This window comes from Octopus sinensis, linkage group LG11 (genome assembly GCF_006345805.1).
Source record: "Octopus sinensis linkage group LG11, ASM634580v1, whole genome shotgun sequence".
Classification (NCBI taxonomy): domain Eukaryota; kingdom Metazoa; phylum Mollusca; class Cephalopoda; order Octopoda; family Octopodidae; genus Octopus; species Octopus sinensis.
In genome coordinates, this window is record NC_043007.1 from 14,959,392 (window position 1) to 14,985,179 (window position 25,788).

Consider the following 25,788-nt stretch of genomic DNA (forward strand, 5'->3'; position numbering starts at 1 on the left):
CACAGGTGAATCAATTCCTTATATACTTCTGACAACCAGTGAGTCTTTGCTAATTCATGTATAATACATGCATTTTTTTTTCTATCAATAAAATCTGTGGATCTTTTCGGTTTGAACGGCAGTTTTTAAAAATAATTTCCACGTAACTAAACACTTTTAAACTTCGTATTCTGGTAGAATGTGTTTATAAAAAATCTTTTTCTCTTGGCTTTATTGAGAAAATTCTATAGTTTGTAAGATATTTGTTGTTCTTTTTCTTCAATTTCTGCAATTTCAACCAATCACTGACGTCTATTGAAGTAAAAAACATTCTGTGCCGTATGAATATGTCCCTCGTTTGAGAAACAGACTGGGTTTATTTACATTTGTGAAGAAAAAAAGATACCCTTCCCCCCATCCCTAACCCTAACCCTAAAACAGATTGAAATGCAATAGATCGATACTAGGGTCATAATTATGTGGGACAATTTCATATGACACCGCTAGAAAAAACTGCCGTTCAAACTGAAAAGATCCAAATCTGTTGTTAAACGTTCGCGAGTATGATTTTGTTGTACTACATGCAGCTAGCCTGGCCTTACTTTCAGTTAATGAAGCTACAGCATCGGTCTTTCTCGCGATAACTCAAACCCGCAAAAATGGCGACCCAACTCGAAAGGCCGACAACGACAAACCACGCGACAATGGTCTCAAACAAACACAATAAATACACAGCTCGTGGCACTAAAGTAATGCCCATTTTTTTTCATCGACTCCGGACTGATGAAAGACAAAGTGGACCATCACAGGATGTGAATTGTGCGAGCAGAGAATCGGAACAAATATTGCATTATATTCTATTCGATACACAAATAACACTGCTGCCTTATAAATATTGTGAGTCTCTTGCGAACATTAAAGATTTAAAAGGTTTTTATTCAAAATTACCCAGCTATAATGTTTTAATACATAGCGTTTCACTCTTTTAGTATTTCTTTTAGTTTTTCGTTCATCTATTTTAAACAAGGTGAAAAGGAAACACAAAGCTTACGATTAATAACATTGCACACGACTTCAACGAACAGGAAGATGAATAACCAGGGTTAAAAGAGTCATTTACAAAAAGAGCTGACCTCTCGATAGAAGTAACTACCTTTTTTCCGAACGGTAATGGTATATCTAGCCCAGACTCTTTAAGGCTTAATATAAAATCTTTATCTCCTGGCTTCGTTAACGTTATCGACATAATCGCTGCATTGAAACTCAGAGTGAAACTGCCGCCACGATAGTCAATGTTGTGTAGAGTGATATTAGTCGATCCCTCTGGAAGCTGCGGATCGAATTCAAGACGGTCTTTATATATTCTGAAACCACCATATCCAAATGTCAAACTCTGCAGAAAGCCGCCCATTCCAGTAAGGAAATTCACTGCTCCAGTTCCATCATTATATTCGGACCACATCTGGGAAAAAGAAGATAGAAAAAATACATATTAGATTTTAGCCAATATGAGAAGAATGGCTGGTTCGTCCAGTTTTAGGTTTGTTTTTCCAAGCTAGTAGGGTCAGACGAAACTTATTGAGACAGGCTTCATGTCCTCTCCAGTTTCTTCTCCAGTCTTGCGCAGGCCTGGGCTAGATGTGGGAAAATCCTGGGTAGCCCAATCGTCAGGATTCCTCTCTCGACCTTGCTGACGTAGTCCAAAGAATACTTTACCTGAAAAGTGGGAAAGAATTGACAACAGAAAGTCTGTTGTCAATTCTTTCCCATTTTTCAGGTAAGGTATTCTTTTTGTCATTTCACCAGCTATCACAGGTAGAGAGCAGAAACTAGGGAATGCTTTGCCTAGAGGAGATTTAAAAAAGAAACAACAACTCAAAACACTTTTTTTTTCCGCACGGATAATTTAAATGAAGATAGGTGGAACAGTCAAACACACACACACGCACACAAGCACACACATATGCGATAGAAAACAAAGCATAAGCATGCCTCAGACTGAACCCATTGCCTGTCCTACTGCGTTTACAAGCGCAAGCATTGCTATGTGGTTAAGCAGCTCACTTTGCAACCTTGTGCTCTCAGTTTCAATACCACCGCGCGGCAGTTTGGGCAAGTGTCTTCTACTATAGCTACTGCCGACCACTACATTGTGAATAAAGTTGGTTGACGAAAACTGTGTGGAAGCCCATCATATATATATATATATATATATATATATATATATGTGTGTGTGTGTGTGTGTGTGTGTGTGTGTGTTCGTACTTGTGTGTGTCTATGAGTCTGTGTTTGTCACCTCCTCACTGCTTGACAATCAGTGTTGGTTTGTTTATATCTCCGTAACGTGGCGGTTCAGCGAAAGAGACCGATAGAAAAAGTACAATTCTTAAAAAACAAAAAAAAAAACAAAAACAAAACATAAGTACTCGGGTGAAATTGTTCGATTAAAACCTTTCAATGCCTCGTCATGGCCGTAGTCCAATGACTGAAGCAAAGGAAGAAAGTAAAACAGAAAAGAAAGGAAGCTTTGGATATGAGTCACTCATTGTGTTAACCGTGAGTAAAGACATGATTGGTCCATTGTACCACGGTTCTTTGTAATTTTGTTGTTTACGTCTTTACATTATTTAGTAATTCTCATCAAAATTTAATACAAGGGGCTTTAGTCCACACAAATATCTTTAAAAAGTATTGCAAATATCTTTAATAAGTGTTGTTAATCACTCCACAAAATCTGCTTTTGTTTAATAAGAAATAACCTGATTTTTGTTTGCAAGGGAGAGCAAGGTGTTTGTGAAAGAACATACCATGAAAGAGGGTGTAGCGAAGAATATTCAGCAGTTAAGTTACTGTACCCGATGGTGCGATTTGCTAGAATATTACCTATTTCTTTACTACCCACAAGGGACTAAACACAGAGGGGACAAACAAGGACAGACATAGGTATTAAGTCGATTACATCGACCCCAGTGTGTAACTGGTACTTAATTTATCGACCCCGAAAGGATGAAAGGCAAAGTCGACCTCGGCGGAATTTGAACTCACAACGTAACGCAGACGAAATACCTATTTCTTTATTACCCACAAGGGGCTAAACACAGAGGGGGACAAACAAGGACAGACATAGGTATTAAGTCGATTACATCGACCCCAGTGCGTAACTGGTACTTAATTTATCGACCCCGAAAGGATGAAAAGCAAAGTCGGCCTCGGCGGAATTTGAACTCACAACGTAACGCAGACGAAATACCGCTAAGCATTTCGCCCGGCGTGCTAACGTTTCTGCCAGCTCGCCGCCTCACGTAATGAAACATTCTGACCAATCAAAACTTCACCTAGAGCTGACTCCAACAATAATTCCATCTTTTGGTGCGTTTTTTATTTTGAGTCAAACCATCACTATAAATTCGGTGCACCTTAGCTGCTTAGACAGAGAACATTGAGAGACAGCCGAGACGGGACAGCGGGCAGATGGTGAACGAACGCAGACAGTTGCTGATCCAAGCTAACAGCTACTAAACAATGACGAAAGCCAACAGCAACACCAGCACCAACTAACCACATGCTAAGAACAAATAACATTCAAACTCTCTCCAAGTTTTGTCGTTCGTTGTAACGACAGCAGTTTTCTTTACTCTTTTACTCTTTTACTTGTTTCCGTCATTTGACTGCGGCCATGCTGGAGCACCGCGTTTAGTCGAGCAAATCGACCCCGGGACTTATTCTTCTTGTAAGCCCAGTACTTATTCTATCGGTCTCTTTTGCCGAACCGCTAAGTGACGGGGACGTAAACACACCAGCATCGGTTGTCAAGCAATGCTATAGGGGGACAAACACAGACACACAAACATATACACACACATATATATATATATATACGACAGGCTTCTTTCAGTTTCCGTCTACCAAATCCACTCACAAGGCATTGGTCGGCCCGGGGCTATAGTAGAAGACACTTGCCCAAGATGCCACGCAGTAGGACTGAACCCGGAACCATGTGGTTGGTTAGCAAGCTACTTACCACACAGCCACTCCTGCGCCTATGTGTACGAAAAGAACCGATATTTTGTTTATCATAAATCTCAATAGATTTGGAGTGGCTATGTGGTAAGTAAGTTGCTTACCAACCACATGATTCCGGGTTCAATCCCACTGCGTGGCATCTTGGGCAAGTGTCTTCTACTATAGCCTCGGGCCGACCAAAGCCTTGTGAGTGGATTTGGTAGACGGAAACTGAAAGAATCCCGTCGTATATATATGTATATATATATATATATGTATGTGTATGTGTATATGTTTGTGTGTCTGTGTTTGTCCCCCCAACATCGCTTGACAACCGATGCTGGTGTGTTTACGTCCCCGTCACTTAGCGGTTCGGCAAAAGAGACCGATAGAATAAGTACTGGGCTTACAAAGGATAAGTCCTGGGGTCGAGTTGCTCGACTAAATGCGGTGCTCCAGCATGGCCGCAGTCAAATGACTGAAACGAGTAAAAGAGTAAAGAGAGTAAGAGATATCCGTGTTCATGTTCATAACAGTGGTGACCCGAACATTTCGCAGCCTCGTCTTCTTCGTACAGGATTGCTCCGAATTAGGTCCTAAATAATTTCTTTCTTGAATGGGCAATAAAAAACCCCAAATAAAACAAAGCAAAATACAGAAACAAAACAAAACAAAAAAACAACCCATCCCAATCCCACTCACCTTAAAAGGTTCCATAACGTTTTTGAAATTCCTTTTAAAGTTGGCATTGCCTTGTGATGAATTCTTCAACTCCAACCAACCAATAGAAAACATCGACCATGTCATAGCTGGGCCATTTTCATCGGATACCTAAAGAGAATAAAAAAAATCAGGAAAGAAGGAAGGTTTAACGTTTCGAGCGGAGCTCTTCGTCAGAAACATAGGAAAAGGAAAGATCCAAAGAAGGGAAGACAGAGGAAAAAAATCGCCAACGGTACACACGCGGTCACCGACTTGTATGCCAGTAAATACGGTATTAGAAGATTCTTATTGTTGTTAAACCTACATCAATCTAAAAACTAAGCTAACGACCACTGATGACTTTTTCCTGCGGTCTCACATTTCTAAACGAATTTCTATAAGTTTTTGACAGCTGGCAAATGGCTGAGTATTCTATAGATACGCAGGAGTGGCCGTGTGGTAAGTAGCTTGCTTACCAGCCACACGGTTCCGGATTCAGTCCCACTGCGTGGCACCTTGGGAAAGTGTCTTCTACTGTAGCTTCGGACCGACCAAAGCCTTGTGAGTGGATTTGGTAGACGGAAACTGAAAGAAGCCTGTCGTATATATATATATATAATATATATATATATATATATATATATGTATATATGTGTGTGTGTGTGTGTGTTTGTGTGTTTGTGTGTCTGTGTTTGTCCTCCCCAACATCGCTTGACAACCGATGCTGGTATGTTTACGTCCCCGTTACCTAGCGGTTCGGCAAAAGAGACCGATAGAATAAGTACTGGGCTTACAAAGAATAAGTCCCGGGGTCGATTTGCTCGACTAAAAGGCGGTGCTCCAGCATGGCCGCAGTCAAATGACTGAAACAAGTAAAAGAGTAAAGAGAGTAAAGATTATACGTGGACCGTTAATGTAATCCTAAATCAGAACGAAAAGAAGCAGTATACTTTCTATTTAGGGTGGTTTCCGATATGAATGACCAATCTGATCTAAATTCCTTATACCGCATTTTTAGTTTATTAATATACGTAGCCAGCGCTGTTGCATTTTTTGCTCCTAGGTTTTGAGAATGTGCCGACGTGTACTCTATATCTCGTTTTAAAGTCCTTAGTACTCCCTATGTATACTTTCTTAGGTTGATTGGCAGTTATAACATTAGTCTTGTGTACCACGTTTTTCTTTAAGCAGGAACCCCTTAATGGACATAAATTGCGGTTCCGAAAATTGCACGCTTTATTCCGGTTACACATCCCTGTGCGTTCTTTATCGATGCTATTATTAATACTATTCGTATACCAAAATAAACCAAAAAAATGGCGACACAGCAGTCACAAAATCGTAAAACAGGGATTTTCATAGAAAAAAAGCACCTTTTTGATGTAAATAATTTTTGGTGTTAACATGGTCCGATTTGAATTTTTTCTTCTACGGAAGATAGAGCAAGCCTTCTTCTATCATACTCTCAATTTTGGTCAACTTGCGCCGCAGGGTTTCGGAGGAGATAGTGTTAGTTTGAAGGGTACCAAACCTGCCATGCACAGACAACTTCAGCTTTATATAGAGAAAGATTATATTCACACACACACACACACACATACACACACACACACACACACACACACACACACACACACACACACACACACACATACACACACACACACACACTCTCTCTCTCACACACACGCGCGTACACACACGTGTATATATGCACATGCGTGTATGCTTGTGTGTATGTGTGCACACGTCTGTGTCTTTCTCTTGTCTTGACTTTTGCGCGCCGACTGAAAACTACGTCACCGTCGCACGCTGACGGTGACATTTGTTTAGATTTTCACAAAACGGTCTTTGAGCTGTTCGTTCTATGGAAGACGAATGGAACTATTTTCTTGTTTGGAAACAAGTGACGGTTGACGACAGAAAGACCGTCAGCCGTAGAAAATCGGCTTCAATAACTTTTCTCTGATTCATTCATACGTTGAAGTGTGGACGGTAAAACTATGATGTGTATGAATATGCTTGAATGTATGAATATTCATGAGTGTATGTATATGTATGAATGTATGTATGAGTGTGTGTGTGTGTGTATTTGTTTGAAAATGATAATAATAGTCCTTTCTATTATAGGCACAAGACCTGAAATTTGGGAGAGGGCGACAGTCGATTACATCGACCCCAGTGTTTCACTGGTACTTAATTTATCGAACCCGAAAGGATGAAAGGTAAAGTCGACCTCGGCAGAATTTGAACCCAGAGCGTAGCGACGGGCAAAATACTGCTAAGCATTTCGTCCAGCGTGCTAACGATTCTGCCAGCCTTAATATACATAGTAATAGTGACTGATTTAATGTTTGTGCTGTAATCAGGTTTAACCAAGCTTACCGTTTCGTATTTGACCAGATCGTTGTATCTTACAGATTTTGGCATATTCATCATCAGTGGAAAACCAAGAAGAATGACATCCGCTTGTTTCACTTTAGTACCTGAAAATAAAACACACACCGCTGTGGATAAACATATTCTCACAATACATAGACCTCCTGCGTTCATAACGTCAACATACGTACACACTCACAGAAACATGTATACGCACATGCACATACACTCAAACATATATATTTTTTCATGTCTTCTTTTTTTCTTTTTAATTGTATGAATGTGTACGTGTGTGAGTATATGTATATGTATATGTATATGTATGTATATACTTTATATGTGTATGTGTGTGTGTGCATATATGTTTATGTATATATGTATGTATATGAATGTAAGACTGTGTCCGGTACATATGTGCGACTTTTGTGCACACGTGTCCCTTTCATTTATACGCATATGCATGTTTGTATAAGTGAGGATGTAGGTGTGTGATGGGAGGATGTATATGTAAATATATGTATATATATGTGTGTACATATATCTATATATCTCTCTCTCTATATATATATCTATATCTATCTATCTATCTATCTATCTATCTATCTATATAGTTAAACGCAGGTGTTATTAAAATATTTATACTTCCGACATATGTTTCGAAGAAAACATTGATATTATTCCGAAGGGAATAGAATGATATAAAACAATGTAATTATCTCGTCAGGGAAAAAAGAGAAACAAAACACATCAATAAGCCATTTTAACTGAATGAGATTACCGTGTATATAACGAAGGGGATCGCTAGCAAGTTATTGTTTTAATAACCGTTAATAGATTTAACGTCAATGGCAATTTAGAGAAAGAGAAGGAGGAGAACGCAAGAAATTAATATAAAATTAAGAGTGGAGAAATATAGTGCGATAGGTGAATGGGAATAAAGCTTAAAAACGTGGAAATAGATATATGTAGTGGAAATGAAATGTAAGAAGACAGTTAAAGGTTGAAATTTATAGATTGGTAGACATTACTTGTAGGAACTAAAGGTATGTTTTTGCTAATGTTTGCAACGATAAACGCATTCTTTTAACGTGTTTACAAGAGAATTCTCCAACAACAGAACGAGATATTGTTCTTCGTTACAGAGCGGACAAAGAGATTTACCTTTATCATATGGAAAGGATCTAGATAGAATATTCCATTCCAAATCAAACTGTTTATTATGTTCCTTTAGAGAACAAATTAATTTACTAAGCCCAGTCTCACTGGGCTTAGTATATAGGATACGGTGATTAATGATATTGTAGGAAAGTAAAAAGTAATGGGAAAAATAGAATTAATAGTTTTGATTGTGTTCGGCTCTATGAATTTAATCTTTTTAAAATGTTTTCGTCAATTGCTTGATACAAGAAAAAAGAAATTGGAAAAATCCTGAGCAAAACAGAAATTCTAACTGAACAAAAAATATAGAAAGAGAAAGTTGCGTTTATTTCCACCACACAACACTTATCATCACACACACATACACTCATATATATATATATATATATATATATATATATATATATATACATATATATGTGTGTGTGTGTGTGTGTGTTTTAGTTTTTGTTTACTTATACACATCAACAAATGAACTAATTTGAACAACTCTGTGTGGTTGTTCAATTTGCTAGAAATAACAGGAAAATCTCTCTCATACTATTCTCTTGTTAGTATTAAGGAAAAGGAAAAAATAGAATTAATATTTTTGATTTTGATTGGCTCTATGAATTTAATGTTTTAATGCTTTTGTCCATTACTTGTTACAAGAAAAATGAAATTGGAAAAATCCTGGCCAAAACAGAGAAATTGTAACTCAACAAAAAATATAGAAAGAGAGAGAGAAAAGGTGGTATTCGAAAGTCGAAAGACGTCTTTTAGCTGAGGTGTGATTTTATAATTAAAACAAATTCATAATTTAAATTTCGGAACAGAAGACTTAACATGTTATCTGGTGTATGGCTGAATTCAAATGGGTAGAAGACCTAAAACAAATGTGTGTGTGTGTGTGTGTGTGTGTGTGTGTGTGTGTGTGTGTGTGTGTGTGTGGTTGGGACGTCAGTTTTAGTTCAATCATAGAAAGGCATTCAAATACCTATCAGCCACTCCCTCTCAATCTCTCTCACTTCCTCTCTCCCTTGATCGACACACTCGTCGGATTTAAGTATCTTAATTTTCCCATTAAGGTAGTTTCTGCTTCGTTGGCCCAGTGGGCATGGGTGTTGAGAAGTAGTAATAAAACAGAAATTACAAAAGATCTAGTTAAGATTTTTTTATTAAGCAACAAAATTTCTTTCAACAATTTCTTTCTCTTAAGCATGACACCCGCGTCAGGTACGTACAAAAACCAAATTGGTGTATAAATATTATTGATAAATGTCTAAATATATATGTATTATGCTACATGTATGCATGAAAACACCTTTGTGAATATGAGGATGTAGTTGCATATATATACTAACAGTATCGCCCGGCGTTGCTCGGGTTTGTAAGGGAAATAACTATAAAAGCATTTATAGAGAGTTACTTCCCTTATATAAACCGAGCGAAAATGCATTAAAAATGCGGAAAAATTATGGTAAATTTAAAAAAAATTGTAGATTCATCGTAGACGCGAGTTACTTCCCTTATATAATAGCAAAAAAATGCATTAAAAATGGGAAAAAATGATGATAAAATTTTTTTTAAATCGTAGACTCATCGTAGACGCGCGCTAATACCCAGAAGGGCTCGATATGAATCACGACTATAAGATACCCGGTTTTGGTTAAACTGCACCGCAAAATGTGGGAGTAGTTAGGAATCTAAATCGTAGGAGACAGACACCCAACTTCACTTTTATATATAAAGATTTGAATGGAGGCAATACCAGCGGAAAACTAGAGGAACATGACCTATTATCCAATAGAATATTCAATATATATATGTACTTTCTTGGACATTAACGAATCAATATAAAGTTCCAGATAATACAGTAGTAAAAACATACAAGTATAAAAACATATGAAAATTTGATATTTAAAAATACGCAAATATTTAAAAATATATAAAAAGAAGTAGGCATTTAAAAAATATATAAATACATAAAATAGATACATAAATAGATATAAACTATAGATATAAGAAACGTCGATTTGATATAAGATAAAAACTCGTAGGTATTTAAAAATATTTAAAAATGCTCATATATATAAATACTGTGTATTTATATATATAGAAAACGTCAACATAATATAAAACTTATTGAATTAATAATTCACTCGATAATTATTAATTCACACGATAAGATATAAGGTAATAAAGAATCATAAGTTACAACACGGAGTCCGGGGGTAAGTTTGAAATTATACAACATTAAGAGGATATACTAATATACGAAGATAATGTTCCATCGACGGGCCGTTTCGGAGACGTGCCTGATAATCTTTATATATAAAAGTGAAGTTGTGTGTCTGTCTCCTACGATTTAGATTCCTAACTACTCCCACATTTTGCGGTGCAGTGTAACCAAAAGCGGGTATCTTATAGTCGTTATTCATATCGAGCCCTTCTGGGTATTAGCGCGCGTCTACAATGAGTCTACGATTTAAAAAAAAAATTACCATCATTTTTTCCCATTTTTAATGCATTTTTTTGCTATTATATAAGGGAAATAACTCTCTAAAAATGTATTATTGAATCTCAGAACGTAAAAATCTACAGTAACACCCCCCCTTTGTGGTTAGCCATATTGAGATGGCTATTATACTTTACATCTCTAAAAATGCTTATATAGTTATTTCCCTTACAAACCCGAGTAACGCCGGGCGATACTGCTAGTATGACAAATTTAATGTTTTAATGAAACAGACACTTCCCTCATCAGGATGCTTCACAACACGAAAGACACAATGATAGCAACATATAACAGAATCACATTAGATAACCAATGCTTAACCTACCTTGCTTATATCCATCATATTCTGGGTGGTACTGCAGCTTAGAATCAAATGGTAAGTACATATCATCCTTCACAATTTCGTAAACCTCTGTCTTTATAGACTCTTTACCCAGACGTTTAAGGCAGTCGACAGCCACTTCAAGACTCTTGACAGCTATGTAGTTGGTATAGATGGAATTATCAACAGGATAATTGTATTCATCAGGGCCCATAACACCTATTGAATAAAGAGAGAACTTGGCAATGAGTTGTTTTATAATGCAGAACAAATAACATAGCATTTTGCTTGCTAGAGGTTCCTATAAGATAAAAATAGCAGTCAAATTTCTCATTACACACGACAAGCTGGCAGAATCGTTAGCATACCGGGCAAAATGCTTAGCGGTATTTCGTCCGTCTTTACTTTCTGAGTTCAAATTTGGCCGAGGTCGACTTCGCCTTTTATCCTTTCAGAGTCGATAAATTAAGTACCAGTGTAATCGACTAGTCCCCTTCCCCAAATTTTCAGGGTCTTGTGCCCAGAGTAGAAATGATATTTAAACAAACAATGGTCATGTCTGCATTGTTTGGGTTGTCATTGATCGTAACCTACTTTCTCATGCTTCAAAGCAGTGTTTCTCACAAGGGAAGCCATGATTCTCGAAATACAATAAAACAAAATAAATATTTCGTTTTTGTATCTGGTTTGCAAGATTCTGTATGTGGATTCGTGTGTTGAAACAAATTTTGTTGTGTCTGGAGAGAGTCATACTGCCTTAATATCCAGCACCCTCACCGGTTTAGAAATATTAGACCAACCACACTGCTCAAAAACAAAGCTTACCTTAGCAAAATTTGAAATCACATGTTGAGAGCGTAAGTTGATTTAATTAACACCAGTATTCAACTGGTACTTATTCTATCGACCCTGAAAAGATGAAAGGCAATGTCGACCTTGGCAGAATTTGAACTCAGAACGTAAAGATGGACAAAATGCCGCATTTTCCCCGGCGTTAAGCATTTTGCTTTAGACTATATCAAATATCAAAATTATATTAATCATTATAAAATCCATATTACCTGTTATAATGTATTTCATCTGCTTCTTGTCGAGTGCCGCCCTGTGTATCCAAAATTCTGCGATATTTTGAAGCATTTCTGCTCCTCTTTCTTCCTTGAAAAAATCTAGGTCGTTTGTCATGTACAGATACTGTTGGGCGGCAAAAGCAATGTCTCCTGTCACGTGTTGTTCGTAAAGGGCCACCCAACGCGCGTTGGTTGTTTCCATACCTGTAATATGGTATATGAGTAGTCTTTTACATAGATGTGAGGGTATGATATTTACAGAGAGAAGAAAACAAGTGAGTTACTCTTTTACTCTTCTACTTGTTTCAGTCATTTGGCTGTGGCCGTGCTGGAGCGCCGCCTTTAGTCGAACAAATCGACCCTAGGACTTATTCTTTGTGAGCCTAGTACTTATTCTATCGGTCTCTTCTGCCGAACCGATAAGTTACGGGGACTTAAACACACCAGCATCCTTTGTCAAGCGATGCTAGGGAGACAAACACACACACACACGCACACACACACACACACACACACACACACACACACACACACACACACACACACACACACACACACACACATATATACATATATACGACGGGCTTCTTTCAGCTTCCGTCTACCAAATCCACTGACAAGGCTTTGGTCGGCCCGAGGCTATAGCAGAAGACACTTGCCCAAGGTTGTGACTTTTGTATCTCTTTTGTAGATTTTAATTGACATAAGACTAACTTCATTGGACGTTGTACGAGAAGACAAAACCTTAAACTGTTGATGTCAACTGGAAAATGAAGAAAGCCAGGAAAGACAGAGAAGACATTTTCTTCGTCTTACCCGCAGGTTAGAGAAAAGATCAACCCAATAATATGTTGACCAAAACCTTATGAGTAAACTCACCGATAGAATAAATACTAGGCTTAAGAAATAAGTCCTGGGGTGGATTTATTCGACTAAAACCCATTCAAGGCGGTGCTCCAGTATGACCGCAGTGAAATAACTGAAACAAGTAAAAGAATAAAAGAATGGGAGATTAATCCTTGCCTTGCTTGGGCACGTCAGTCCACACTGGACCACCATACTAGACTTACAAGCCAGTCTTGAAGCTTGAATGCCTTTAATACTGAATGAAAAACAACACTGGACTACCATAACTAGACCTAGAAGCCAGTCTGGAGGTTTGACGAGCCTTTAATAATGAATGATAAACAACACATTCATACATGAATCTGTATATGTATGTCAGTGAACGCGCATGCGCGTTCGTGTTTTACCATTTTTGCTACAGACTTGATCGTACCAAATTATTTTATTAAGAATGTTTTCTTTTCTTTTATATTTGTTTTGTTTACTTGTTTCAGACATTAGATCCCGGCCATGCTGGGGGTACCGTTTTGAAGAGTTTAGTCGACCAAGTTGATCACAATACTAATTTTTTTTTTGGTTTAAATCTGACATTTATTCTCTCGATATTTTTTTGCCGAACTTCTAAGTTACGGGGACATAAACAAACCAACATTGGTTAACAAACAGTATCAAGCAATGGTGGGGACAAACAAACAAATAAACATGCGCACACACAAACACACAAACACACAAGCACACACGCTTCCCTATAGTTTCCGTCCACCAACTACACTCACAAGGTATCTATCAGCCCGGAAATTTACAAGACATCTACCCAAGATGCCACGCAGTGGGACTGAACCCGAAACCATGTGGTTGCAAACCAACGTGAAATGAAATGCTTAGCTCAAGAATACAACGCATAGCCCAGTCGAGGAATCGAAACGACAATCTTACGATCATGAGACCAACATCTTTACCGCTAAGCTATTTGTCTCCACTAGACTGTTTGAAATATAGCACAGATGCAAGCTTGTGCAACATTGTGTGTATGTATGCAAGTAAAATCGTGTGAAAATAAGCATAAAGTTAACCACAGACCTGTTTGCGCACTTTCCCATGGGTACATAGCTCCTTTGTGACCGTTCATGGCAGCCCTTGCTCGAGCAGCATCTAAAGTACGGGTTCTGGTCTTCATAAGGACTTTAGCCAAGTCTGCATTGAACATGAGTATTGGAGGGAACATCCATATGTCTTGGTCCCAGAATACATGTCCACCATAGTCCTTTCAATATATACAGTGAAATAATAACAGGTTGGGTTGATTCTGATACTCCTGTTCACACACATTTACACACACATTCAATCATATGTATGTATGTATGTATGTATGTATGTATGTATGTATGTATGTATATACATATATATATATATATATATATATATAATATATATATATAATAATATATATATATATAATATATATATATATATATATTATATATATATATATATCTCGTAGTGTCTGTGTGCGTGTGTAAAAGATTATAACGGTCGTATTTTCCAACTGATTTTCTCCAAACTGGGAACATACAAACTGGGAACTTATGGTTTTAAACTCTTAAAATTTTTCACGTAATGAGTAATAGACAGCCCTCGGGACAGAAAATACCCGTTCCTGGGTTACGTGGAGAAGGGAGGTAACTCTTTGCGAAGTAACTTTCAGAAATTGATTGTCTCCCTTACATTAGTCATTTAAGAAAATAAAAAAAATATTGCTTTTTATATTAGATTCCCATCTTTGAAAGATTTTAAAAATATTTACTTCCGGCTTTCTGGCGCCAGTGACGTCTATACATCTCTCTATCTCTCTGTGTCTCTCCATCTATATCTCTCTATCCAATCTTTATCTCTGTATCTATCTATCTCTCTGTAACTATATGTCTATATCTTATCTATCTATCTATCTATCTATCTATCTATCTATCTATCTATCTATCTCTTATTTGTCTTACTAGATAGCTCTCTCTCTCTCTCTCCCACTCTCTCTATATCTCACTCTCTATTGTTTTCACTTTCATTTTTCATATGCTATTGTTTTCACTTTAAATTTTCAATCACTTTTGCAAAAACAACAAATTACTGACAAAAAGAAGTTCACAATTACTGATGAAAGTAATTTCATACATAATTTGCTGACAGAAATAGCTTCATAAATTTCACTTCAATCCGTACATTTCGTTAAATTTGCTTACAAATTTCTTATTTACTTTTGCAACGTTTTGTATTCTTTTGTTGTTGACACAATTACTGATAAGAGCAAGATCATAATTTACTGACAGAAGTAACTTCAACAATTTCACCTAAATCCGTACACTTAGTTTATTTCCCCCAAAATTTCTTATTTACTTTGCCAACGGTTTTGTGTTTTTCTGTTGTTAACGACTTTTTTTTTGTTCATTCAATACTGGGTGTTTGGTTCACTGATAAATTTCATTTCAACCCGTACAATTCATTATTTTCCGTAAAAATTTCATAATTACTTTCTGCCAGTCGTATTAAGAAATACAATTTCCGTTACTCAGTTATTTTCATTGTTTACTATCTTCTGCACCCATGTATTTCTGTATGCGTAAATAACCATGCCTAGAAGGAATGTGTCAAATTTGTCTACAATGTCAAGGTCAACCAAAAGAATGTCTTTGTCCAGGGAAAGAGAGACAGCTGCAGAAAAGGAAGCTTATCAAGAAACGAACAGACTGTGCACTTCTAAAGCCAGTGCATCTCAAAGTGATGAACAGAGGTATGCACGGCTAACAAGGAATAAGATCTCCACTGCAGAACAAAGAGCAGCTGCAATAGCTCAGAGAAGTAACTTCCATGAAGCAGCTTTCAATTATGATCCAGCAGTTCATTATGCAGATAACACTAGAGTTACTTTTGTGCAATGACAACTGAGTGCATACACTGTAAAGCAAGGAAGTGGCCTGGAGAGACACCTGCACTGTGCTGCAGTGGTGGAAAGGTTAAACTCTCTGCAATCCCCTAATCTCTGGAGCTGTTGAAGAAACTGTTGTCATAAACTGACCAAGATTCTAAGCACTTCCAAAACAAAATTAGGCAATACACCGCTGCACTACAGATGACATCATTTGGAGCCACAAGAGATTTAACTGAGTCAGGATTCATGCAAACTTTCAAGATCCAAGGTCAGGTTTATCATCGGATTGGCTCTCTACTACTTCTGTCAAATGAACAACCAAAATCAGCCTTTCATTGTTTATAATCTGTACCTGTTTTTTGGTTACGAAATAAGCGAGACAAAATATGTTCTTGAATTACGTATATTTTCTTTAATAATACATTTATGAGTTGAAAACTTTCTTTTAATATTTCACTTAACGTCTATGTTCCATACTGGCATGGGTTGGAGGGTTATTAATGAAGAAAGTTGGTATCTTAGATAATAGCAGTTGAGACCTGTGCAATCCAGACGACGTTTTAAAATTTCATTAGTCTCTTTAACCCCGAGCAACGCCGGGTATTTCTGCTTATATATATATATATATATATGTATAAAATTTAGATAATACATATTATTAGATTAGTGTGTTTAAATGCTGAGTAGAGCACTGGCACAGTTTAGGCTACCTGGTGTCACCCGTAGTTGTGGCACACTTCCGCTGGATTTACTTCAGGAATTTTGCAGTGGCAGTTAGGGTAACAGTATTAATTAATACTCCCCCCCCCCCACACACAGAAGTTGTTCATAAATTATCTTTATAGCATCTACAGTTTATTGTATTGCCTAGATGCATTGCGTGCAACCAATGGAACCCATGTGGACGTGTTCTGATATAATATATATATATATATATATATATATATATAGGCAATGGGCTTCTTTCAGTTTCCGTCTATCAAATCCATTCACACAAATTTGGTCAGCCCTTAGGCTATAGGAGAGGATACTTGCTTAGAGTTTCATGCAATGGAACTGAACCCAGAACCACGTGGTTAAGAAGCAAACTTCTTACTACACAGCTACGCCCTCTATGTATGCGTGTATGTATTGCTGATTTCAGTCACTCAACTACGGCCATGCTAGGATATTATCTTCAGGGGATTTAGTCGAACGCATGAACCCCAGAATAAGCTTTGGGACAAACCATAAACACAGCCAAGGAAACAGGCACACACATATGCCAAATTTAGAACCAGAAGTGAACTTCTTAACCACAGACGTATGGACATACATTTATACACACACATACGCACACGAAAATATAGAGAGCCAACAAAAATACTTACAACATCTTCAATTATTCCATGTGCCAAACCAGTCGGTGAGAGACCAACGAAATCTGGATCGCCAGAGGTACCATTTGACGGTAGTGCACTGAGAATGTAATATTGTGCTGCATATGTTATCTGTGCCAAATTATGGTCTCCTCTCACGTCAATGTAACCGTTCTTCCAAATTTCCAACCAAGCGTTGGCGTGTTCATTCATAAGGACATTTTTCTTGGCCATTTCCATTGCTGCCAAACAAAATAAAGGAAAATATAGGATCTTTTCGGTTTGAACGGCAGTTTTTTCTAGCGGTGTCATATGAAATTGTCATCCATAACTATGATCCTAGAATCGATCTATTGCATTTCAATCTGTTTTAGAGTTAGGGTTAGTTAGGGTTAGGGTTAGGGGTGGGGGGAAGGGTATCTTTTTTCTTCAGAAATGTAAATAAACCCAATCTGTTTCTTAAACGAGGGACATATTCATACGACACAGAATGTTTTCACCTCAATAGACGTCATTGATTGGTTGAAATTGCAGAAATTGAAATAAAAACAACAACAAATATCTTACAAACTATAGAATTTTCTCTATAAAGCTTAGAGAAAAAGATGTTTTATAAACACATTCTACCAGTATACGAAGTTTAAAAGTGTTTAGATACGTGGAAATTATTTAAAAAAAACTGCTGTTCAAACCGAAAAGATCCAAAATATATTATATGTTTGCCATTTTGATTTAATAAGTAAGATGGTAGAATGTTTATTCATTCAAGATAAAGGCCGTCGACTTGGACTGATACAACTTGACACCGTTGTCGTCGAAGGAGTTGTTGTCAGGATGCAATAAGCTGGGATAGATTTTGCAAAACATCTCGTCTGATGGGACCTAATTAGCTGTCTTATGTTGCTGAGATTATATTTAATTCAAAACACTTTACTATTCTTCTAAGCTAACAAAATACCTATTTCTTTACTACCCACAAGGGGCTAAACACAGAGAGGACAAACAAGGATAGACAAACGGATCAAGTCGATTATATCGACTCCAGTGCATAACTGGTACTTATTTAATCGACCTCGAAAGGATGAAAGGCAAAGTCGACCTCGGCGGAATTTGAACTCAGAACGTAGCGGCAGACGAAATACCGCTAGGCATTTCGCCCGGCGTGCTAACGTTTCTGCCAGCTCGCCGCCTTTAAGTGTGTAATTTGTCTGTAGAGCTAACGATTCCACCAGCTAGTCGCCCTGATACTGAAAATATAATGAGGTGAATTCGTCTGCCTTCGAAACGAGATACACTTACATAATTCTTGATATTCCCTCGATGAAGGACCAAAGGCAACAACTTAATGCATTTAATGCATTGACTGAAAAGAGGAAGATTTTTTTGAATAACAAAACAAAGAAAGAAAATGCAGAGATTCGGTTATTTGCAACAGGATCATGTCTAGAAAAATTGAAATTAAATTAAGAAGAAAAAGTGACGACCAAGAAGAAAATTGCTTAATGTTAACTAAGGGCAGCTTATTGTGAACTTCTAGGAGAACTGAAACAAATATTAGTGTTTCAACGGGAAAATTATTATAGAAAAAAAGTGAAATCCTCACGAACCTTTTTCATATGCATCGATAACTTGGTCTTTCTGGGTTCCTAACGCCGTGAGAAAATAAAAAGTTTTCTTTTTGTCGTTGGACAGGACTAGCTTAGACGGAACATTAGTGTAAAGCATGTGAACTGACTTTTCTTTAGCATCATATTCTTCACTGTCAATGTTCTCACCATGGAAGTATCTAAAAAAAAATTGTAATGATAATAATAATAACAACAACAACAACAACAACAACAATAATAATCCTTTTTACTGAAATTTCCCCTAAGCATTTTGTCTGGCGAGCTAACGATTTTGTCAGCTTGCCACCTTAATAATAAAAAAGAAAATAATAATAATAATGATGATGATGATGATGATGATGATGATGATGATGATGATGATGATGATGATGATGATGATGATAATAATAATAATAATAATAATAATAATAATAATAATAATGATGATGGTTTCAAATTTTGCCCCACTTTACATTGAGCCCAGTATTTCACTGTTTCTTAATTTATCGACCCCCCCCCCACCAAGAGGATTAAAAGTATTTTAGTTACCGAGGTAACTAAAATACTTCTTGAGTGCTCTACCAACAAAGATATGAAATTAGAAAAACTTATAAAGAAATTTATGCATCATATGTGTGATCAAATGCTGAATATCAACCCAACTGTAACAAATACTGGATGTATGCATGAACACATATTTCTACAGATACATACATACATACACACACACACACACACACATATATATATATATATTATATATATATATATATATATATATATATATAATATATATATATATACGAAAGGCTTCTTCAGTTTCCTTCCTTCTGCCTACCAAGTGTGTATATATATATTATATATAGATGTGTGTTGTGTGTGCGTGTGTGTGTGTGTGGTGTGTGTGTGTGTGTGTGTGTGTGGTGTTGTGTGTGTGTTTGTGTCGTGTTTGTCCCCCCCCCCCATCACTTGACAACCGATGCTGGTGTGCTTACGTGCTTGTAAAAATGGAAATTTTACCGGTGAGTGTGTTAAATTATAAGGCACAAAAAGAAAATGACTCTCCCCTGACAGTATAATAGATGCTTCAACACACGAACTCACATAAAGAATCTTGCAAACCAAATCCCAAACGATATATATATATATATATATATCATATATTAATAAATAAAACATATGCATATATATATACATATATGTACGTACCTACCTCTACATGTATATATACACGCATATATGAGTACAGTACACCAAATAAACGTCGAACACAATGAAAAACGAAAACATAGACACAAACCCAAGGAACTGGACATTTTTCTTAAACATCAAAAAAAAAAAAGAGTACAGGACAAATAACACAAGGTAAAAACCCCTTCTTCAGTCGCCATGGTTTCATCTACTCTACGTTTCGAAGGTGAAGGCGAGACGTATCTTCGATAGAAACTTTCGTTCCTGCGAAAAGCAAATCAAATAAAATTTGACGTCTTTTTGCAGAGGGGTAAAAATGGTAACAAAAACAGGACAGTAACGACAGTACAAAATATATGTATGTATGTATGTATGTATGTATGTATGTATGTATGTATATTTAAGGGGATAATAAAAGAGTTTAGATAGGCACAAAATGAATAATTACTTGACATTCTCTAGACCTGGTACGTTATGGGTCTCCTTCACAGATTTAAGATCATCGCTGGAAGTGTAGTTGAAATCTAAGTTTACTTCGAAGTCTTTGTTAGAATTTCCAGTTCGTTCAAGGGTTATTTCAACAACAAGAACTTCTTTTAGTTGTCGGTGGGCATAAATTGTTTCGACACAACTCCCCAAATTTTCCACAAAGCTTACGTGCGTAAACAAACCTGTAATATTTAAACAAAAGAAATAAAATAGTTAAACAGAGAACATTATAATACAGTCGCTGTTCTTGTTATTGTTGTTGTTGTTGTTGTTGTTGCTAATGTTATTATGTTATTATTTAATTACATTTAAGATGGACGAGCTGGCAGAATCGTTAGAACGCCGGTTATGTGCTTGGCAGCTATTTTGTCTATCGTTACGTTCTGAGTTCAAATTCCACTGACAGACACGTCTATATGTATGTATGCTTGTTTATCAACAGATATAGATATCACAAAAACATATACTGAGTGACACACACACACTCTCTCACACACACACACACACACACACACACACATACACCACACACACACACACACACACATATTGTGGTTTTATGTTCAACAACGATTGTTGCTCGTAGAAGGATCAAACTATCACACACACACACACTCACACGCACACACACTCACACACACACACATATTGTGGATTTATGTTCAACAACGATTGTTGCTCGTAGAAGGATCAAACTATCACACACACACACACACTCACACACACACACACATATTGTGGATTTATGTTCAACAACGATTGTTGCTCGTAGAAGGATCAAACTATCACACACACACACACACACACACACACACATTAACACACACACACACACACACACACATATTGTGGTTTTATGTTCAACAACGATTGTTGCTCGTAGAAGGATCAAACTATCACACACACACACACACACACACTCACACACACATATTGTGGTTTTATGTTCAACAACGATTGTTGCTCGTAGAAGGATCAAACTATCACACACACACACACACTCACACACACACACATTAACACACACACACACACACACACACATATTGTGGTTTTATGTTCAACAACGATTGTTGCTCGTAGAAGATCAAACTATCACACACACACCACTCACACACACCCACCACACACAACAACCCACAACACTCACACACACACACCACACATATTGTGGTTTTATGTTCAACACGATTGTTGCTCGTAGAAGGATCAAACTATCACACACACACACACTCACACACACACACACAACACACACACACACACTCACACACACACATATTGTGGTTTTATGTTCAACAACGATTGTTGCTCGTAGAAGGATCAAACTATCACACACACACACACTCACACACACACACACACACACACACACACTCACACACACACACCACACCACATATTGTGGTTTTTATGTTCAACAACGATTGTTGCTCGTAGAAGGATCAAACTATCACACACACACACCTCCACACACAACACACACACACCCACACACACTCCACACACACACACCCATACACACACATTAACACACAATACACTTATATTATCCACCGATGTCAATGACGCTCACCGGTAAAATTTCCACTTATTTCTTTAGGAAAATAAGAATACGAAATAAGTGGAAAATTACCTCTCCCCAGACACAACAGAAGATATATATATATATATATATATATATATATATATATATATAGTTTAATCCAAACAAGAAAACACAGAAAAAAAGAGAAAAAAACACAGCAACGCAGGACGTGGAACATTAAAGTATTATTATTAAGGTACCGCAAGAGAATAGTCAAGAAAACAACTTACCATGTTGCACGTTTAATGCGTATTTGTCGTTTGTGTGGTCCTTTGTGGAAATGGCGGCTTTAATCCCAGCTACCGTTGGAATCCGTGCTCTGTGGCTTTTCAGCGTCAAGCCGTTGTAAAGACCATTCATAAATATAGTGTCTGATAAAACCACAGTTGAAATATAACCATTACCAACAGTTGGGTGCTTACGAGTATTATTAGGCATCCTAACAAATATAAAATTGAGCGCATATATATATATATATATATCACGAGACCGACCAGACCATCAGATGTTGCTACACATCGCTGGTCACAATGCGCTTTGCATTGTTTTAGCCCTTCGAATGACGCCACCTCGCTGGCTAAGCGAGCAGGCCAACAGAAGAAAGAGTGAGAGAAAGTTGTGGTGAAAGAGTACAGCAGGGATCACCACCACCCCCTGCCGGAGCATCGTGGAGCTTTTAGGTGTTTTCGCTCAATAAACACTCACAACGCCCGGTCTAGGAATCGAAACCGCGATCCTACGACCGCGAGTCCGCTGCCCTAACCACTGGGCCATTGCGCCTCCACACACACACATATATATATATTGTATAATATATATATATATATATGTATATATATATATGTATATATATATATATATATATATGTATATATATTATATATAATATATATAATATATATATAATATATCTATATATATATAATATATATAATATATAAGTTCATATAAGTAATCTCTATCATTCTATATAATTTAATCATTAATGTTCTTTTTATATTTAACATTCACTAAAAAATATCCCTCCTCTTTCTATAGGCTACTTCTGTCTGACTTTATATCCTATACGTTTTTACAGACAATAAATAGTGTTCAGTAAATCACTATACATATCCATCATTTTCTGTTAAAATGTCTTATTGACGAGTTTCATTTCTTCACTTCCCTGAAGAGAAGATTACATGCTTTAAACATTATTATTTCCTTTGGAATATATCAGTGAAATCTTCGAACATGTGTCGGAAGTAAAAGTATTTGAATTATACCTGCGTTCGGATGAAACTTTCAGGAATGTTTGGCTTCGTGACTTCGTGACTGGCACGAACCGATTAGATTTGGGGATTGATCCGGTACTGGACAAGGATTCTGGATAATTTTTCTGTTTTTTTTATTTTTACTTAATTTTTGAGAGTAGCCGGGTTCATTTTTAGTATTCTCGTTTGTGAGAGCAATCAAGTTTATTTCAGATGTTCTCATTTAAAAAATCATTTCTGGCTAATCGTTGAAAGGGAGTTGGTGTTGCCTAAGGTGGAGGTTTGCTCTTGTTATTATTACTACCTGCAGCCTACGGTACAATGCTGTCTGTTCTTTCCAACTATCTTAGACTTTCCTTATTATTTTTGCCGTGCCAAGAAGGTGAAATTTCTATAACAATTCTACTGGGCACTCTATTCCGATTTCCTTTATATTCTTTTTGATGCTTTCCGAAACTGTCCCCAAGGACCCAACAATAATTAGCACTAAGTTCATCTTCATTTTCTATTGCCGGGCTATTGTTAACTTCCCTATAAATTTCTCATATAAAATGATTACAAAAGAGATTATAAAATGCTGTAAAGTAAAACTCACATATCGGTTTCAAAAACCGTGTCGTCTACTGGCAAAAGTATATCTTTATCTTTGAGCATCTGTTGATAATATCCAAGATGTAAGCCATCTCCATTGTAGCCTCTAGTTGAACTGTACGAGTCGGAAGTTGCAGAAACCTGTCCTGTCAAACATGTTAGCAATAGTAGACAAACAACCAATAGCATCTAAGAGAAAAATAAATAAATCACTCAATTCATTACGTTAATGTGGTTGGAAAGCAAGCTTCTTACGACACAGAAACCACTTCTGCATATATATATATATATATATATAATATATATAATAATAAATATTAGGGAATAATCCAATTTACAGGGAAAAATCAGATTTAGGATTAAATCCAATTTTATAGTAAAATATTATATAATATTAATTCGAGACAAAACCACTATTTTGCAAAACAAACAAGGAAAGACTTAATCAATACGTAAACATTTTTAATATAAAGAAATTATATTAAAAATTTTTATGTATTGATTAGTTCTTTCCTTATTTGTTTTGCAAATAGTGGTTTTGTCTCGAATTAATATTATATATATATATATATATATATATATATATATATATCATATATATTATATATATCAATAAATGGTGGGTTTGTTTGACCGTACGTGGAGAAATGATAGGCAAGGAAAAATTGTAAAAATGCAGAATGCTAGATTGAAAGAACATTTTAATGAAATGAGAAATTGAAAAATATATAAATATATATTTATTCAAACCGGTTTTCGTCAAGAATAGTTATGTAACAAAAGTTTTTTTATAAATGAGAAAGGGGAAAAAAGAAAGTTGCATTGTTTTTTGCAAAAGAATAATAATAAATGTGTACAAAAATTAAAAAATAAGTACTCCGATACATTGTGAGTTCGTTGTGTATCTTGAGTTTAGTGATAGTTCACGAAAAAGTTACCTTGAGGTTGTTTGGTTTAATTAAGGATGTTGGCAAAAACAGGAAGTAATAGTAATTGTGGTTCTTCAGTTCCTGTGTTGTGAATAAGGGGAGACAACTCTTTTGAGTTCTTCAATTTTTGTTTCACAAAATCGTCTGTAATAAAGGCTGCTCATCAACCCCAAATTATAAAATCCTTATATATTTGTGTGAGTCCATCCATGAAGAATGAGGTAGAAAAGGGAAGTTTGATCAACGAGGAGTTTGTATATTAAGTTGTGTTTGGAATTTTTCAATAAAGAGATTCTCCTTGTTAATTCTCTCCTGTGTGGTGATCCCGTCTTTACATTGGTAGAAGGGGAATATATGGAATTTGGGGTTTAAGTCTTTAGCGCATAAGTCTATGTGGTCACTCAGTGGAATTTGTCGGTATTCCGGGAGATTTATTTGTTCTTTATGCACCGCTACTCGTTTACGTAACGGGAGACTCGTTTTCCAACATAATTATGTTGGCAACCAGCGCAATGAGAACGTAATAAGGTTCTCGGAGGAACAGGAAGTTAGTCTTGATTTTAAACTTCGTACCTTGTTTTGAAGGTAAATTCAGAGCCTTCAAGTAGGAGGGGGCAGGTACCACAGTTTGGGCGTGCACATGCAGTAAAAAAAAAAAATATATATATAAATATATAGATATATAATATATATACATATATATATGTATGCATGTATGTATATATATATATATATATATTATATATATATATATAGTATATATATATATATATACATGCATATATGAGTACAGGACATTATCAACTGTAAACAAGAGTACAAAAACAAATGAGTTGAAAACGGAAACAACGAAGAACGACCCTTCATCATTTGTCGGCTGTCTATCTACTCCTCATTTAGAGCATTCAGT

The 25,788-nt window shown here is 36.4% G+C and overlaps 1 protein-coding gene across 4 annotated transcripts in view; it reads right to left on the bottom strand.

Moving 5' to 3' along the window:
- Positions 1 to 874: 874 nt before the first annotated feature.
- LOC115216968 (protein-glucosylgalactosylhydroxylysine glucosidase) overlaps positions 875 to 25,788 on the bottom strand; it is a 32,668-nt gene continuing 7,754 nt past the window's right edge. For 2 of the 4 annotated variants that reach the window (XM_029786442.2, XM_036507104.1), the window contains exons 2-12: positions 23,954 to 24,138; positions 22,336 to 22,544; positions 20,477 to 20,699; positions 18,838 to 19,016; positions 17,243 to 17,472; positions 14,033 to 14,216; positions 12,101 to 12,310; positions 11,043 to 11,258; positions 7,069 to 7,169; positions 4,684 to 4,812; positions 875 to 1,441 (exon numbers count right to left, since the gene is read on the bottom strand). In XM_029786442.2, coding sequence (XP_029642302.1) covers positions 998 to 1,441; positions 4,684 to 4,812; positions 7,069 to 7,169; positions 11,043 to 11,258; positions 12,101 to 12,310; positions 14,033 to 14,216; positions 17,243 to 17,472; positions 18,838 to 19,016; positions 20,477 to 20,699; positions 22,336 to 22,544; positions 23,954 to 24,138 — 2,310 coding nt within the window. In that variant the 3' untranslated portion in view covers positions 875 to 997. Of the gene's footprint in view, positions 1,442 to 4,683; positions 4,813 to 7,068; positions 7,170 to 11,042; positions 11,259 to 12,100; positions 12,311 to 14,032; positions 14,217 to 17,242; positions 17,473 to 18,837; positions 19,017 to 20,476; positions 20,700 to 22,335; positions 22,545 to 23,953; positions 24,140 to 24,887; positions 24,990 to 25,788 lie in introns of those variants that run through there. The other 2 variants (XM_029786443.2, XM_036507103.1) reach the window with 2 other exon arrangements.